Raw genomic sequence first — 18292 nt, forward strand, 5'->3', positions numbered from 1 at the left:
TTTCTTGAATTTGAATTTATTTTTCATCCATTTTGTTCGGTTAGCTCTGCTGGTTGACGTCGTTGTTCAGAAAGAATGTTCTGACAGTTGGTCGGTGTGGTTTTTATCTTGCCCCTCCTCCACTGTAATTGGATGGCTGGGTAAAAAGTGACAGTGATGAGCACAGCGTTTTACCCAAAGTTGAACATTTTTCAACTCTCGGCGAACAGTAAAAAACTCCGGGCGCTCAGCGCCTCGTTACGCTCATGGCGTTCTAAAAACGCGGCGCTCCCATTGAAAACAATTGGAATTATACGCCAGCTGCGTGAAAAAACGCTTTGGTGGACACATGTCCTTACACTTCCTATCACTAGGCTAGTGTCAACAGAAAAATCACGTGGGTTAAGGGACTTGTAGGACTTCTGTTCATCCTTTAAAAAAAGCTATTCAATTGAATTGGGGGAAAAATGACTAGGTTACTAATGTAAACGTCATGTAAACTGACGAACTGGGATCTCGACACAAATGCTGCTCCTACCAGCACCCTGAGCAGGCCAGCTGTTTGCCCCGCACCTGTTTGGGGGCGGAAGTAGGACAGGGTTGTGTGCAGAGAATGTCAATCACTGATGTTCCATTCACCCTGAACAGTGAGACTATTGGATAACACTAGGAAAAGTGCCTAATCTAAAGGAAAGCTACGGAGACCACATCCTGCTTGTAGGGAGGTAACGTGGAGTTACACATATGTCCTGACTGACTGGCAGTGCTACATATGGAAGATCGTAGATCCTGACTCCACTCTAAAATCTTTTGAATGTGTTAGGTGTTTCCAAGCACGCAGCTCTGCATATGTCCGCCAGAGAGGCTCCGTGCGCCAACGCCCAGGACGAAGCAACACTCCGTGTTGAGTGAGCTCTCACTCTCAAGGGGCATGGCTTGTCTTGGGAATGGTATGCTAAGGCCCATGACACACTGGCTGCGTGGCGTAAGCGTCTAAGCTGCGTGGTCTGTCCGTTTTTATTTCGGCTCCCATGTTAACAGGTTAGAGCTTGCAGACTGCCTGCGTGACACGCGCGTCTCAGGCGCGGCTTGAACCGCGCGGAAAACGCGTGCATGCTAGAAATAGAACCGACGCCTATTTTTCACTCGACACGCAAGCGTGTTGGAAGCTTTTCTAGGCAAAATAGAATAGGAAAATATGTTTATATGTTATTTTGTACACAAATACATATTAATAAATTACATTTTGATGGTTGAAAGTCTAGGTTTTGACAAATTCAGATATAAATATAGGCCTAATTTAAAAATAAATAAATAAATAGGCCTAATTATCAATTTTCAAATATTGCACCTGTCAATACAGAACGAAATATTATGTAGTCTATTTTGCTGTCAATACTGCTGACAGTGTCTTTATCAGTAGGCTTTATATGTATGCTTAACACGAAGTATAGGGCTTCCACAACTCTCTACCATATGTCGAACAAGGGTGATCCGTGGCAGCAGCGTCACGTCAGACACGTTTCTGGTGTGCAAAGACTCAGAAAACGCGACGCAGCCGCCATGCAGCTGACACGCAACAGAAACGTCACGCTCACGCCACGCAGCCAGTGTGTCATGGGCCTAAGACGATGGCATCCACTATCCAATAGGCCAACCTCTGTTTGGAGAAAGCCAGTTCACCATCTCCTGAGGAGCAGCTCCCTCCATCTCTGGGTTGCCCGCCTCAGGGCCGCTTCGCCTGCCGTTTGAAATGTTTGTCAGTCGCTGAGATGGACGTCGTCACCTCATTGTGGGGAGTTCGATATTGGGGCCTAGGTAAAGTCTGCTGCTGTGGCTGCAACAGAGCAGATGTGGAGGCCGCAGAGGGATGCCCTCGGTGATGAGCAGGCGGGGGCCAGCCCCAGGCGGACGGGTGTTGGCAGCAGCATCCCTTCAGGGCAGGATGTGTTTAATCTCCTCCGTCTGCTTTTGTACTGCTGAGCGAAATTCTCAACAGCGTCGCCGAAAAGGCCGGCCTGAGAGATGAGAGTTGAGAAAGCAAACCTTGTCGACTTCCTTCATCTTGGCCAGGTTCAGACAGAGATGGCTTTCCTGGACCACTAGCGTGGACATTGTCTGCCCAAGGGGAATGCGCAGTGACTTTTGTAGCCCGTAGGGCGAGGTCCATCGCTGTACACAGCTCCTCCATGAACCCCAGGTCAGAACTACCCTTGTTTAGCTCTTTTAGTGCTTTAGCCTGGTAAACTTGCAGGTGGGCCATGGCGTGCAGGGCAGAGACAGCCTGTCCGGGGCACTGTAAGCCTTGGCCGCTAGTGCAGCCAAGAACTTACAGGCCTTGGATGGGAGACGTGGACGATCCTGCCAGATGGCAGCATTTTGCTGGCACAGCTGAACCGCAACTGCAGCCTCCACCTGAGGGATCTCCACGTACCCCTTGATCCCCCACCATCGAGGGTAGTGAGAGCGGAGGAGGCAGTGGAGCGACTTCTGGGAAAAAAAGGTTCCTTACACGACCTTGTGACCTCCTCGTGCACTTCCGAGAAGAAAGACACTGGAGCAGGACGCTGCTGTTCAGCATGCCCCGCCCCGAGAAACCAATCGTCCACCCACGATCTTTCAGGACACGGTTTCTCGCAAGCCCAATGCTCGCAAGGGCCCAGGAAGCATGGCAGTCAGCTCTAGGTCAGACTTCAACAACGCTACTCTTCCCAAAGGGGGCAATGCCCTCCGATGCAGCAATTGACATCCGGTCCTCTGTGGAAGCCCCAAATGAGATACTGGGACCTCCATGAGAAGGCCAAGCAACCCCAGCCGGAAGCTCCATAGCCTACGATGGATGAGAGGAGTGGGGGGCTGCGGGGACTCAACCAGTGAACCCCCACTGTAATTCTCAGATCACCCTGTGTAGTAACCAAATTGGCCCTGTGTGCATCAAAGGCAGAACAGGGAATAGCAGAGGGGACTTCACCTGTTTCCAAGTATCTTAGTCTTGATCTCAACATCACGATGGTCATCTTCCCGCAGTGGGTGCATGACTCAACAAAGAACGTCACCACAGACAATTGAGACAGAGATCGTGGCTTTCAGACCGGGCCAGGAAATGACCGCATCCAGAAACATACGGGTGGAATGACATCTTTAAAAAGACTTTAAAACCTGTGTTTACTCTATTAGGGAAACTGCTCTTTAGATGTTTAAGCGCCCAGGGGAACAGCAGCTGCACCAGACTGTCAGTGCACTCTCAGCAACTGCGACCTCTGCTGGAACGCGCCGTCACACCAACACCGGAACAGTATCTCGTTTTGATACTCTCTCGAGCGATAATTGAAGAGCAGAGTGAAAACCCGGTCAACTCGGCTCCGAAGCGAAAGCTTAATGTGAGTATTCGCACGCTGCCCTATTTTAATGAGCTACAAAAGAATTACAAAAAAAGTTACTTTAAAAACATTGAAGACATGGTGAAAGATTTATGATTCACTTTACAAGAACTTAGAATTTAGAAAGAAATTAAATTAATGTTCTGAATAATTATTATGGATGGTTATGTTCAGAATTGTTTTATATTCTGAATATTTATTAATATTGTTTCCTGGCAGAAGTGTTGGGGTGCATAGGATAAATAAACATATTGCAAATCTTTGTATTGTAAACAAAAAATATAAAAGAGTGAGACAGGCATTTTAAGCTGGTGTGAAGATGTTTGGGACAGTGAGCTGATGAGGGGACGAGGGGCTCTGGATTGAATTTCAGCATGACAGCATTCCCCAGAGCTGCAGTGAGCGTGAAAGGGAGTAAAGACAGTGACCTACAAACTGGTTTAAGTAGCTATCCTTTACTGCACTGACGGAGGGAAGGACAGAGTTTATGGTTTAGGGTACAGGAGAAAACACCTCCTGTTGGACTCATAGGGTAGACCGTCTAGCAGAAGGGGGGACAGTAGATACACAGCTCATGGTGTGGTGCAGGTTGGGAAGAAACACGGATAGTGTGGGGTAACTGTTCTGGATCTACGGTCACCAGTGACAGAGGGTAAGTGGAAAGACAAACAGAGTGTCTTCTTAGAAACTTTCAGGAGCCACAAACCTCTGTATTTATTATACCAAATTACAGAATGGGAGATATTTACTTTCAGGGGACTCTGACACTTTTGTTGAACACTTTTTTTCACCCTTTACCTTCATTTAAGGCTTGTTTACATACTTGTTCCCGGGTTGTTTTGGTGTCTTCATATAAACCGGCTCTGTTAATTTACCTTAGTGTTATTCTCGAGGTTTGGGTCAAAGTGGTAGAGGAGTCAACACAGGGTTAGGATGGAGTGCGTGAAATATTTGTATATGATTTCATGGGAGATATATATATATATATATCTGTGTATATATATATAGTAATACATGTAATTCATTTTGAATCAACTATTCAATTTAAATGATTCAAATGACATTTAAATTAAATTTAAATAATATTACATATTTTTTAGCATTACATCATTCCATATAACATACCATTCCAGATGTGGAATGTTGTGGAATGTTGTACCATTCCAGATGTGGAATCAAGATTGCTATCATTAAAATATGCAAATATTTAATATGATTTTAATTTATTAAATACAATATAGTTACAATTGTAAAGATAGCAAGAAACACTGTAAAAAATGTTGTTTCAACTTTAAAAAGTGTTCATGCTGTCTTGAATTGTTAAGTTTAATCAACTTGAAATGTTAAGTTAAATTTTTACTTAAAACATAACATTTTAAGGCAGCATGACCCACTGTAAAAACATTACAGTGAAGATGTACACAAGTGCAATTTTTTTTTACATTTTAAAATGTATTTCTATACTCAGTATTTAATTAAAATTATTTACAAATATCTGTTATGTTTTAACAGAAAGTGAGATCTCTTTATTGACAAGGGTCTCAGGTGATATTGGAACTGACACCAGGAGGAATGACCACTTGTGTTAGTCAGCCTAGCTGATCGGTCTAACACCAATTATACATTTTTACAATCCTTTGACTGATGGGTTCATGTTTAGGTGAAATGATTCTGTTTCTACCCCATATAACAGACTGAGTGAAAAAGAAAGAAGAAAAGATGGACAAAGGAGGAGGAGAAGGAGGAGGAGGATCTGATAGTGGAATCGAGGGCAAAAAAACAGTAGAGGAAGAGGTCAATGAGAGTGACAAGAAACTCAAGGATCAGCGCAACAAGGCAGAAAAGGGTGACAAAGAGAAGGGTGAGAAGAAGAGAGAAAATCGGAGATCTGGTTCAATGGTGAGAGGAGGTTGGGCGCTGTCTGAACGACTGGCCATCAATGTGTCAGGCATGCGCTACGAGACACAGATTCGAACCCTGGCCCAGTTCCCTGACTCTCTGCTTGGAGACCCTCGGCGTCGCCTGCGCTACTTTGACCCGCTTCGCAACGAGATCTTCCTGGACCGCAATCGATTCTGTTTTGATGCCATCCTCTACTTCTATCAGTCTGGAGGTCGGTTACGGCGGCCTGCCAATGTGCCTCTGGACGTCTTCATGGATGAACTGCGGTTTTATGAGCTGGGAGAGGATATCATGACTCGCTTCAAGGAGGATGAGGGCTTCCCCAAGGAGGAACCTCGGCCCCTGCCTGACAATGAGATCCAGCGCAAGCTGTGGATACTCTTTGAACACCCAGAATCCTCTGGAGGCGCCCGTATCATCGCCATCATCAGTGTGATGGTGATTGTGGTCTCCATTCTGATCTTCTGTTTGGAAACGCTGCCTATATTCAAAAAGGAAACAGAGACGAAAGAGGTGAGAGGAGTTAAAAGTTTGACCAGAATGTTGCTAACAGGATTTACAAAATGTTTTCAGTTATAATGGTCATAGTAATGAGAAAGAATGATAGAATGGCAGTTAGCATGAAGCAGATGGGTTCCTGAGCATTTGAAGATAAATGAGCATGCATTAAATTGAACTTAATTTATTATTTTTAATATATTGTGTAAATTCAACATGAATTGAACGAATTACACTTGTGCAAATAGCCGCTGCCTTTCTTTATTTTGTATATATTTTACATTTTAATAGCTATTATTAATACTACACAATATACATTTATGCTATACTATACTATAGAGCTATTAACTTGAAACTTTTTAAAGCCTATTTGTGCAGTCCTTTTTTTTGTTCAGTATTTTCACAAAGAATCCACACAATTGCAAATTTAGTGAGGTGAAAGATTTACCTGATTGGTTGGTCACATTAATTTGTCACGTCGACCAACAGAAAGCAGCTTGATATGAAAAGTGACTTCTGTGTGAGCTGTGCTTCATACATCACTACACTATTGACAACACAGACAATTTTTGCCTTCTAAATTCTGCCAAAACTTTGCTAATGACCTCAACTTATGAAATATTCTCAGTGAACTTTCCTCACTTCAACAGTGTACTGGATGACACGTGCGAGCAGCGTTGCCACATAGTAGTACTTTACATTTTTTCAGCGTTGAAAGGACTGGGTAAACCAAGTGTGGATATCTACCAATCCTTGAAATTAGACTAAGAACAAAACAAACAAAAACAAAAAAGAGGAAATTCCCATACTTGTAGCATTTGTGACTAAGTGAGCAAAACCCAACTGTTTACATTTTTAAAGGTTGACATGTTGGTTTGAAATTATTTGAAATAACACTTAGGCTAGACAAACACTTGTTGTTTGTATTATATCTGTTCTATAGCATTTCGCAAAATCATCCAAGTACCATGTGTAATATGTTTATGCACACTGAATACTGAATTTCTATCAATTGTTAAAACAATGTTATACTGAATGCTGAACTTTTTTGATGCATTTTCACTGTATGTAGATTCATTTACAAAACCACATTTAAAATCACAAAAAAGGTAAGTATAGAGTGTGAAAAGTCACATTAAAAGAAAAGAAAGCACAGATGAAGAGTTCGGGAGCAGGAGTGTAGGGTTATTACTGAGATTATTTTAGAAGTGTCGTTAAATCTGATACACAGATTGGGAGCAGAGACTCTGGGGGGTTGGAAAACAGTCAAGTGACGCTTCCATGGAGAGATTCAACCGGCATACAGATAGAAAAAAGGGAAGGAGATGAGAAATGACAAGATGACAGGTGACAGTATGAAAGAGCGTCTGTGCCTGACTGGGTGAGGGGAAAATAGTGAGACGCAATGCAGGGTGGGGTAGAGTGCGAGGAGGGAAAGTTAGTTAAGAGTATCAAATTAGTTTCCCAGCAGCGACCCACAACCCAGCAACCTCAACACGCTGCCAAAGCAGCTCAGTAATTTTACATGGATCAGACAGTTAACGACAAGCAAACTAAAGCGGGTGAGAGAGAGATTGTGGAGTTACATTCTCAAGTTTCACCTTAGAGATCTAAGGTGTTATTTTTAGAGTAAGGACAACCCTTCAGTGCACATTAACACAGATACAGGAGCTTGTATTAATAAACAGACACACTCGAATGCTGAAATAGGAATGGAAACACACACTTCCACAACATCTTATGATGACTTTAGCAAAATCAAAATAAGCACTACGATAGGGAACACTTAAGGTCCAGCTAGCCAGAAGCAAGTTCACACACAAGCACACGTGCATATACACTCACATCTCCCATGTCATATCATCTAATCTCCTGTCTTACTCTTTTAAAATCTGTTTTTTTCAAGCAAACACACCACCACTGGTCATTAAAGTAGGGTTATACATCTTTATGGAAACATATTACTGACATACTGATGTGGTTTGCCCGTGTTAAAGACTAAGTAATTTCTTTATTGAGTCGTGGTGATAAAGAGCAAAAATGACCGACTATTGAGTGAAAGGTCATATACTGTGACATTACGAGCAGAATGGGACCTTCAACTTCACTCAAGAGGTTGTCAAATGAGCAACCAAATTGTTTCTGTCAGGCACTTGTTAAGTCAAAGCATGCCTGTCAGAAATATTCTTAATAGGGTTGGGAACTGAGAACCGGTACATTTCCATTAAACAGAAATACATGAAGTGACTGGCGCACAGTAGTTAACGTTTCTCGCTGTAGATGGAATATAGAGATCAATGGTCCATTCTTACTTTTTTTTAACAGTCTTAGTTACCTAGTATAGTTGCAGTTTATTTGCTGGTTTATTTTTTCCCCATAGGAATTTTTAAAACAAAAAATTTGTTAAAAAGTTATAAGCCATGAAATAAATCAAGCTACAATGGAAATTATAACATAACAAACTTTTTATTTAAAGCAAAAAAATATTTTAAAATCAGACTTTACTTGGGTACATTCTATAGACAATTATTTTACAACTATAGGCTACTATAGAATAACTCTACCTGAATTTTTTTTTTTTTTTTTTACAAATTAGGTTGTCCCAAAAGGTTTTTTCCAGTTTAATTCACTTCTGGGTACAACTTTTTCCCCAAAATGTGATTAACACACAGATGCAGAGTAAATTAAAGTATTAAGTTGTAACAGAAGAAAATGTCAAAAGCACAAAAAATGTGAATATCACTATACTTTGAATATGCAACATGTGTTTTATACTCTAGCCATCAGTTTCCATTTTCTGCATCTAATTTCTCTTTTTTTCTTTCCTGTCTTTTTTCACCAATATGGATACCAGCTTCACCTCGCTGGAAACAGTACCACGAACATCATGATGCCTTCCATCTTCCACGATCCATTCTTCCTGGTGGAGACCATGTGCATCTGCTGGTTCTCGTTTGAGCTATTGATGCGTTTCGCTTGCTCTCCCAGTAAGATGGTCTTCTTCAAGGATGTGATGAACGTCATAGATTTCTTTGCCATCATTCCCTACTTCGTCACGCTCGGCACCGAGCTGGCCAAGTCTAAAGATACGGCGCCGTCCATGTCCCTGGCGATCATAAGGGTCATCCGTCTGGTTCGGGTTTTCCGAATCTTCAAGTTGTCTCGCCACTCCAAAGGCCTTCAGATCCTGGGCCAGACGCTGAAGGCCAGCTTGAGAGAGCTGGCGCTGCTCATCTTCTTCCTCTTCATCGGAGTCATCCTGTTCTCCTCAGCAGTGTTCTTTGCTGAGGCGGAAAACCCGGGAACGGCCTTCACCAGCATCCCAGAAGCCTTCTGGTGGGCTGTGGTCTCCATGACGACAGTGGGGTATGGTGATATGTACCCGGTGACGGTGGGCGGAAAGCTGGTGGGCTCCATGTGCGCTATCGCGGGCGTTCTCACCATTTCGCTTCCCGTTCCTGTCATCGTTTCCAACTTCAGCTACTTTTACCACCGTGAGACGGAGTGTGTGGACAACCAGGAGTACACGCACGTCAACACCTCCCTTTGGGAGGAGGAAGAGGGTGGTGAAGAAGACGGAGAAGACGGAGAGGAAGAGCCCGGGGAACAGGGAGACTGCGTTCCTCTCGAAGGAGGCACGACCTACAGGGGGATCTGTGCCCCTCTCAATGGGACTCTCCTGGCTGGGCTGTGTGCGGGACAGGCCGGAGAGCAAAGCATAGGGAGCGTTTACCCGCTGGTCACCCAAGTCTGAGAGACTGGAGATCAAAAAGGAGGAATGAGAGATGGAGGTGGTCCTGTACCATGTTTAAAGGACACTGCATCGCTGTGACTCTATGAATATCTGGGCACGATGGGAAGGAGCAATGCAGGAATAAATGCAAGAAAGAGAAAACGATTGACACAGAGGGTGAGAAGGTACAAAATGCAGTAGCCAAAGGAGAGGAAAAGTATGAAGAAGTCCCAAAAAACATTGATTTTAACCTCCATAAAAAGTTTTTTCGAACGTTCCGGTTACAAAACTTTTATTTTGACATCACAACCTTTACACTGAACGTATTTATTTGTGAAACTATTTTTATCTATTCAGAGAGTTGCGCCTTAATGCTTGGATGCATTTGGAAAAGTCGCTGAGCTGTGTTGTGCAATTAAGCGTTTGCACTTTTGCTTTACTGGAATTCTCGAGATATATATATATATATATATATATATCGGACATATTCATAGGGAGAAGCGCCATGCGGTGTCATTTAAATGTCATGTATTTTGTCACTCGGGTTGCAGCCATGAATGTGCCAGGGATTTGTTTGCCCGACGGATGGCCAAAGTCTTAAGCATCATTCATCTGGAACAGTTTAATATTACTGCTGTTCTGAATTACACTGTTGACATGATGTGGATGAGAGATTTGTGTGTATGTGCTTGTGTGTGTATTTAAAAGCTTTTTAGGAAAATATGTAATATGTAATGTGCTCTATGAATTATGTAACTCTGAGCCATGTTGGTGTACTATTTATTAAAATTTTTAATCACACAAGAATCATACTGAAGTGACTCAGTGAAGTACAAAAAGAACAAACAAACTGAAAGTGGAATCTGCTCCAGCAGATATTCGTGACTTTATTTAAAATGTAATGTTTAATTTACAGTAATAATTATTTAATGTTTATTATAACAATGTTTAAATTAATAATTATACTTAAATGAATTTAAATAATTTTAGACCATAGTAAATAAATAAATATATTCAAATAAATACAGTTTCCGGCAACAAAATACAGTAACAAAACATTTTTAACCTTGTTAAAAAAGTGTGCCTCCATAACTGATGTTCACCCGTCCTCATTTCTTAGTATACAGACTGGGACTGAAGAGAGTCTGTATGTGTGACCGATGTCCCATTCCAAGTGGGTCATCAGATTCCAGGTTTAAATCCTGAATATACTGTTTCACCTCCTGTATCTGGCTGTCCGCTGCCACCGTTGTCATAATGGGGAGGAACCGAAAAGGTGGAACCCCATGTTTCTGTCCAGACTGCTTTGAGAAGAGCGACACAGGACGCTGAGTGTGTGGAGAAAGGAAAGAAGAATATCCATCTTCCAGTAGCAATTCCTTAAAGGTGCAGTCTTTTTTAGAGTAACGCCGCTGAAAGAGAAAACAAAACTCAGTACCAAATGTGTTCAAGTGTCCAGTGAAAATGATCAAAGTAAATTAAATGAATATACTGCAACGGCTCATTCACTGTTCACTATGGAAAGTGTTGGTCAAAGCAATTCTACATGTTTTAATATGATTGAAATATAGTAAAAACAAATATGAAACAAAAGATAAATATACATTTTATTATATAAAATATATAATAAAATCTACATTATGATTAAAACAATTTGAGTAGTGGTAAATAGTAATTATTAATTATAAAATCGTCATTTATAAATACATTTTATATCAATGACTTTTAAATGTTTTTTGCCAACAAAATGTTAAATGTTGGCCGGTAAATGTTTTTAATGTTTTTAAAATAAGTCTCTTATGCTCACAGTAAGATATAGGAATATTATTAGTGTTTAAAATAACTGTTTCCTATTTCAATATATTTTAAAATGTAATTTATTCCTCTGATGTCAAGTCTTGAGTGTCACATGATCCTTCAGAAATCAGTCTAATATGCTGATGCTCAAGAAAAACTGCTTAATATCAATGTGGAAACCATAAAAAAATTCAGGATTATTTGATGAATTAAAAAAGGTCAAATGAACAGCATTGATCTGAAATAAAAATCATTGTGTAAAATTATAAATGGATTTACTGATTTTTACTGTATTTAATTTGAATGCATTTAACAGCAGTGATCAAAACTCATTACTCATAAGATTCCCTGCGTGTAAATAATAATGCATATAATAAAAGCCTTTTAAATCTAATTTTGTTTTGTTTACCCTGCTTTCTAGAAAGCTAAACTAGAATGGTGTATTTGAACTGATTGCCATTTTCAGACCTGTCCTTTCAAGTTGTCTTTATCATCCACACAAAGGAAGAGAGATGTAGCCACACTTTGGATGACCGTCTCGCCCGCATCCACTGAACGCAGTTCCAGCACACCTGCAGCGCAGCAAACAAACACCACACCTCTGTCACTACCATAATTCACATGCATCACCTTTGGACCTCAAATATTAATACCCACTGCCACCATGAAATATTTTCATCACAATAAAACCAAAATGACAAAAAACGTGTTATTATTTGCATAATCACTGCTATCATAGCTATTATGAACTCATTATCTCTTCTGATTAGGCATTTTTCCTTGAAGGACTTTCGGAGAAGTATCTTGACTGTTACTTAATGAATGTACTCTTCCAGTAAACAGTGCTCTTTAACTCATGTTTGCAGAAGTTGCTTACAGTTTTGTCTCCGTTCCGGAGACCCTCTGACGGAGCCATCAGGATTCATTTCAAGGAACAGCCCATGTAAACTGTTCTCTAAAATTAACAAAACACACACAGAGACATATGAACCTCAAGCCAATAGACACTTTAGGAAAAAAGGACAGTACACTTGCAGTGCAAAGGATTGGCCTGAAATTAAACACATTAGGTTTTATAGTAACATCACCACACACCAACTAAAAAACTAAAGCAGCACGTCACCCACATTAAGCAGATAGTAACATCTAAACATTGCAGCTAATAAAGAAACAGAAACCCAATGTTAAGAAGTGTAAATACAACAAAAAGCAGATAGCAGTAGGTTAAAGGTTAGGATTACCTGTGTAGAGCAGGCGTTTCCTGACTTGTGTGCTAAATGGCAGAAGCACATTCTGTGCAGGAACATATATACTGCATAGAAGCGTTGGAAACAGACTAAAAATTATGAAAAAACAGGCAAAAAGCATGATTGACCAAGCCGACCAGGTGGGCGTCAATAGAAATTGATGACTTGATTGAACAGAAAAAGAAATTTGATGATATCCAAAGGTAAAAAATATCCTCAAAAAATTAAATAACTGTAATAATAAGTTCTTAAGTTAAATCTTAAGTTAAGCTCCAGTTTGTGCAAAGAACTGAGCAGCGATATCTCTAAGACCTCCAGATATGATGGTCTCCACAGAAGACATGTCCCTGTAAACTCGTATTTATATGGTATTTATGAGAGAGCGACAGAGAACCCATGAGTCACTCAAGTATGAAAAGGAAAAACGATAACAAACTTGTTTTCAGGAAATGAGCGAGGATGATGGTAAATCTCACAAGGATATGCCAGTCATGTCATTGATCTCAGCGAACAGGGGACCCCCGACTTCCATATCACATTCAGGAAGAGAAGAACATATATAAGTTTGCATATCAGAGATTAATCAATGTTTATTCAATACATAAACTTTTTCAGTTATTTCCCCAGTATTGAGAGGAAATGGGAGTGGAGGTGGAGGTGGCAGTTTAAACAGAACAGATAAGAGGCCATAAAAAGCACTTCATTCTCATCTGTACATTCTCACCTAGGAGATGACGGGACGTGAGGACACTACACTACCGTTCCGTCAGCTAGAGAGGGCAGTGTGGCATCAATTTATGATCTGTTAATCTTTTTAATGAAAAAGTTAAAGTGTGCATGTCTTATCTTAAGAAAAGATAAAACAAATGTGCTAGCCCCGGTCTGTCAATAATTGTTAGATCCCTGTAAATGATTACAGACTGTAAATACCGAGGTGCAATTGGACAGCTGGGCTCCAGCAAGTGATGACCGATGTCCTTAAAGGCTCACATCCTTTCCCCCAATTGCCATTTTGCCCTTTCATCCTAATACAACTCCCTTAAGCTTTCCCGTTTCGTGTATTTGACGTCCAGGGGCTCCACAATAACGTCAGTGTCCATCGTAATCATCTGTCTCCTGCCTCACTGTTGTCCTGGGAAGAATATGGAGGATTGACGTCTTTCTGGCCATCTGCTGCTCTCTCCCATCCTTTGCTCTCTCCTTCACTCTTCTTTGAGCGGATTAAAAGGTCTTTGTCTCATCATTGTGTGAGAAAATTTTGACTCTGTGTGCATGAAGGGATTTCGTTCATCCACCGGTCTTAATGCGACAGCGAGACAGGATTTATATGCGCTTCACGTTGACATCGACTCTTACACAAGAGGCATTAAAGCACAAACCACTCGAATAAGTTTAAAATAAATGGTTAAGATTTTATTACACACACCACAGACAGCAGCTGATGTGGTAGTATGAATTCAGAGGGACAAGGGGACACCGTGAGGCATTTCATAGATACATTTATTGGGAAAATTAAGTAAAGTCTATCATAATAAATACATGAGTCAGACAAAAGACATCATAAACTACAGCTAAAATTTACAATGATAATCCATCATAGCAAATGACAACAATATTAACAAAGTAATTCTTAAATTGTAAAGGAAAAAACATATAGCTCTTTCCGAGATTCTTACATAGATTAAGAGGCTCAATGGATTTCTTAGTTATGCTTCAAGTATCAACTCTTTCAGAAAAACAAATACAGACAAACTAGACAATTATTCACGTACAATAAGATTGCAGAACTATATTGTTCATTGCTTATGATTCGGGAAGTATTTGATGAGAAATTTGTGAGTTCATAGTGAAATGTGGTATTATTGTATCAAATCTGGGCATAATTTGAGATGTAGATCTGTACTAGGCTCTTCTCTTTACTGACTTCAGCAAAAGTCTCCACTTTCTCTCCATTTTATTTCATGGGACAAACAATTAAGATATTAATATTTTCTATTTTATTTTATTTGCTCTACCCTCCAAAGTTTGGAGTCTTTAAGATTTTTTGGTAATACTTCACTTAAAGCCTTTATGTGTAATGCATTATAAAGGTATTCATAATGTACTTTATAATGCATCATATCTTTTCATAAATAATTGTAACCAAAGTTAAAATGCATTATCATATTCACAGATTCTTTGTTGAATCTGAAATTGGTTTTGTCATTTTTTGATGCATTATACTTTCTAAAGGTGTATTATAATGTAGTTACAAATTTTCATGTGACCATACAATGCATTACAAGACATAATTAATGCATTAAACATACTTTTATAATGCATTATACATAAAGGCTCTGAGTAAAATGTTACCGATTTATTTTAATGTTTTCTATAAGGAAGTATCTTATGCTCACTAAGGCTGCATTTATTTGATTAAAAAAATAATATTGTGAAATGTTATTATAAAATAAAATAACCATTTTTTTTACAATATATTTAAAATGTAAATGTATTCCTGTGACAGTAAAGCTGAATTGTCAGCATCATTACTCCAGTCTTTATCTTTCAGAAATCATTCTAATATGATGATTTGATGCACAAAAAACATTTCTCATTATTATCAATGTTGAAAACAGCTGTGCTGCTTAATATTTTTGTGAAAACATCTTTCCAGAATTATTTGATGAACAGAAATATCAAAAGAACATAATTTATTTGAAACAGATTTCTAATAAAAGTAGCCTTTCTAAAATTTCTTTATAAATTGAAAAAAAAAGTGTTTGCAATGTTTTGGAAATCTGTACCAAAGTATCTCGTGCCAATAAAGCAAAATTACTTTGAAAAAAAAAAATTGTGTGTATAGGCTGGATGGGAGTGAGAATAAAAATGGAATTCATATGAGAGTGGATGACTTGCACGATGACAATAACGTACTACGTCAGGTTTGTGTAACTGCACTTGGCCAAGTAACTTTGAAGTGTATAAGCCTGACGTTACACCCACTAATCTAAACAGTGTTTTAGTAAATCCATGCATGCAAATGATGCTTTCAGTATATGATTCACTTTTTAGAGGAACAGGAAAGAACATGAGTGGTACGGGGAGAAACTTTCTTGTGTTACTCACAGCTGCTTGTGACGTCCTTGTCATCGTCAAAAGAAAATCCCAACAAATTCTAAAACGGGGGTTTTGGAACAACTTTGGACTGTTTATAGGAACCAACTGCCTCGACTCATTTGAATTGCCTGTTGTCATTTCTTTGTTTATGTTGCACTGGCAGCGAACAGAGGACATCTAGGCTGCACAAGTAAACTAAGGCAGCTCAAATGAGTCAAGGCTCATCATTGAGTAAGTCTGGATTGTACAGTGCAGGGCAGTGACACCCAGTGTAATAACCAGTATCCCAGTAACCTGGATACATTATATGACAGGGAAGTCAAAGACTAAATAAAATCAAGACGGGCACAACACGTGCAATAAAAGTTCAAAGCACTCGTCCGGTGGATTCCAATGTATTATTGAAATCCTGTAAAAGCAAATAACCAATAAAAGTAAATAAAGCTGCAAGTTACAAACAATTGGTGTTGCTAGACTATAAAGCTGACACTAAGAAACATACCTGCCAATGAACCCTCTATTCAATTATGTCAAGTTTCTCAAAGCAGAACAAACACACAACACACGTAGGTACTCAAAGTCTTTGCCAAACATCAATACACCAACTTTCATCCATCAAGGTGGATGCTGAAATACAGAAGAAGTATTGTGTTTAAATATGGTAAAGCTTTGTCTGTTCCTGTTCAGGGCAGGTCACAAGGTGGGATGGCATGGCGTCTGTCGTACGCCGTGTCATCACTTTCCTCTCCATCACTCGCCACGTCCATCATACGTTCCTTCTCCTCATCCTCCTCAGTCTCGCTCCCTTTATCCCGCTCTCGTTCTCGCAGTCTCCGTCTTTCTCTGTCTCTTTCCCGGTCTCTGCCTCTCTCTCGGAAACCTCTGGGAAGTGTGGTAATCTGCAGGATATAAAGTGATGATGAGAGTCAGGAAACAGCAAATATGTCATTTTTTACAGAAAAAGACTGCAAAAATGCATCAGTAAAAACCTGTTCATTTATTAACTGTACAATATACAGTGAAAAACTGTTAATATTTTAACATTGCGGTCAAATTTATGGTTTTTGCCAGGAACAAATTTCTGGTGTAAAACAGTACAAAAACAAAAAAAAAACAATTCCAATTTCCCCTGTGTGCCAATTCAAATATCAATATACTTTATATCACTAATTTTGTTCATACTTATTTTTTTCTTACTCTGATGGTGTTTTGTCTTGTGTGTATGACCATGTGCACCATTCTATATACATGTATTGGCTTTTTTTTTTTTGGACAGGCCCCTTACATTGAACACTGATTCATCATGAGGCTTTCTATTGTACCATCTGTATTATTATAGTGGTTATTAGTACATTTTTAGCTAAAAGCTGATTTTGTGCAGCATTTTTGATCATTTTCACTAAACTTGAATGGCTCATATTTAGTTGTATGCATATCTGAACATGCAGTATATCAAAAGCAAGTACAGAGCTTCTTCTTTAAAAATTTAAATTATATATATATATATATATATATATATATATATATATATATATATATATATATTGTGTATATACAGTATATATTCTAGCTTCATGCATTCTTTATCAACACTTGAATGTGGGTAAGCTTAATAAAAAAGCAATTTTTGAAGAAAAAAAAAAAGCTGAGAAAATAAAGAGAGTTTTTCAAAAGAAATGTTTTTCAAAGACTACAATATGCATAATCAATGTGTTTATTGCTTGTTTCTGCTTCATCTTTGCCTGTGTTTTAATCCGGAGATTTTTTACTCTTTCCGAAGATGCATAGGAGCCCCCTGCCGTATAACAGTGAAAACATGGATTGACAGAAAATTCCGTCAATGGCTTGGAAAGAGGTACTTTTAAAGGTGCAATGTGTAAAAATTTTGAGTATCTATTAACAGAAATGCAATATGACATCCATAACTATGTTTTCAGTGGTGTATAAAGAACTTACTTAATAAACCGTAATGTTTTTATTACCTTAGAATGAGGCATTTATATCTACATAACCACGGGCACCCCCTTCTATGAAGGTCGACATATTGTGACGTCATGTTTCTACCGTAGCTGAACGCGGACAAACAGCACTACAGAGTGCGTTTCGTCACTATCTTGAAAGAGAAGCAGCAGAAAGCTAGAAGCTAGCCATAAACACCGTGAGTAGTGACTTTTCCCTTGTCAGTGGTGTAAAATATGTAGTTGGATTGTTTCATGTAACTTAGTGATTCTCCCTCGCTGTGTTATGGCTCTGCTATGTGGGGATAAATGTGCTGGTTTCGTTCGTGAGACAGCTGATTAGTACTCTTGTCATTGACCGTAAAACGACGTTACAGGAATTACCAACCCGTCGATCGCGGTCGACAAGTCTATCTTGGAAGCATTTTAAGTCGATCTCGAAGAGTTTTCAAAATCAGAGAAAAAAAGCCTATTGTGTGTAGTAGGTTAATGATGACTAGGGGATGCGGAGGCGCGCGAGCTGTTACAATCATGCCATTTTTGCCGCACGCACCTTTGGACTCATGCGGACGCGTCGAGTTTAAACAAGGCTTTACGCTTTAAAGGGTCATGAAACCCTAAACCAAATTTTCTCAGATTTTAACAGAGGTATGCGTGTTGAACACCATTGAAGACAGTGTTAGCATCTGTTAGATTTAA

The 18292-nt window shown here is 39.5% G+C and overlaps 3 protein-coding genes across 11 annotated transcripts in view; 1 reads left to right on the top strand and 2 right to left on the bottom strand.

The window, feature by feature from the left end:
* The first annotated feature begins 1982 nt into the window (after window positions 1-1982).
* kcna7 (potassium voltage-gated channel, shaker-related subfamily, member 7) lies at window positions 1983-10296 on the top strand. Of its 3 annotated transcripts, none has more exons than XM_077212573.1 (3): window positions 1983-3359; window positions 5053-5774; window positions 8614-10296. In XM_077212573.1, exons 2-3 carry the CDS (start codon window positions 5079-5081, stop codon window positions 9511-9513), a joined length of 1596 nt encoding a protein of 531 aa, XP_077068688.1. In that variant the 5' UTR covers window positions 1983-3359; window positions 5053-5078; the 3' UTR covers window positions 9514-10296. The 3 variants fall into 3 exon arrangements, with proteins under 3 accessions (XP_077068688.1, XP_077068687.1, XP_077068689.1); XM_077212572.1 differs by lacking the exon at window positions 1983-3359 and adding an exon at window positions 3829-4011; XM_077212574.1 differs by lacking the exon at window positions 1983-3359 and adding an exon at window positions 4872-4943.
* Window positions 5606-12812, bottom strand: fgf21 (fibroblast growth factor 21). 2 transcript variants are annotated; one of them, XM_077212624.1, is made up of 5 exons: window positions 12531-12812; window positions 12167-12244; window positions 11758-11861; window positions 10559-10904; window positions 5606-5742 (listed from the first exon to the last, which is right to left on the bottom strand). In XM_077212624.1, the coding sequence occupies exons 1-4, from the start codon at window positions 12655-12657 to the stop codon at window positions 10602-10604; spliced, it is 612 nt and encodes a 203-aa protein (XP_077068739.1). In that variant the 5' UTR covers window positions 12658-12812; the 3' UTR covers window positions 5606-5742; window positions 10559-10601. The 2 variants fall into 2 exon arrangements, with proteins under 2 accessions (XP_077068739.1, XP_077068738.1); XM_077212623.1 differs by lacking the exon at window positions 5606-5742 and having other exon boundaries at window positions 10488-10904.
* A 1111-nt stretch (window positions 12813-13923) lies between these two features.
* Window positions 13924-18292, bottom strand: part of slc1a9 (solute carrier family 1 member 9) — a 33331-nt gene continuing 28962 nt past the window's right edge. For 3 of the 6 annotated variants that reach the window (XM_077212562.1, XM_077212559.1, XM_077212561.1), the window contains one exon: window positions 16171-16534. In XM_077212562.1, coding sequence (XP_077068677.1) covers window positions 16319-16534 — 216 coding nt within the window. In that variant the 3' untranslated portion in view covers window positions 16171-16318. Of the gene's footprint in view, window positions 16535-18292 lie in introns of all 6 variants that reach the window. The other 3 variants (XM_077212563.1, XM_077212558.1, XM_077212560.1) reach the window with 3 other exon arrangements.

This window comes from Siphateles boraxobius, unplaced genomic scaffold (assembly GCF_051911475.1).
Source record: "Siphateles boraxobius isolate OS27281-9 unplaced genomic scaffold, OSU_SipBor_1 66, whole genome shotgun sequence".
Taxonomy (NCBI): Eukaryota; Metazoa; Chordata; class Actinopteri; order Cypriniformes; family Leuciscidae; genus Siphateles; species Siphateles boraxobius.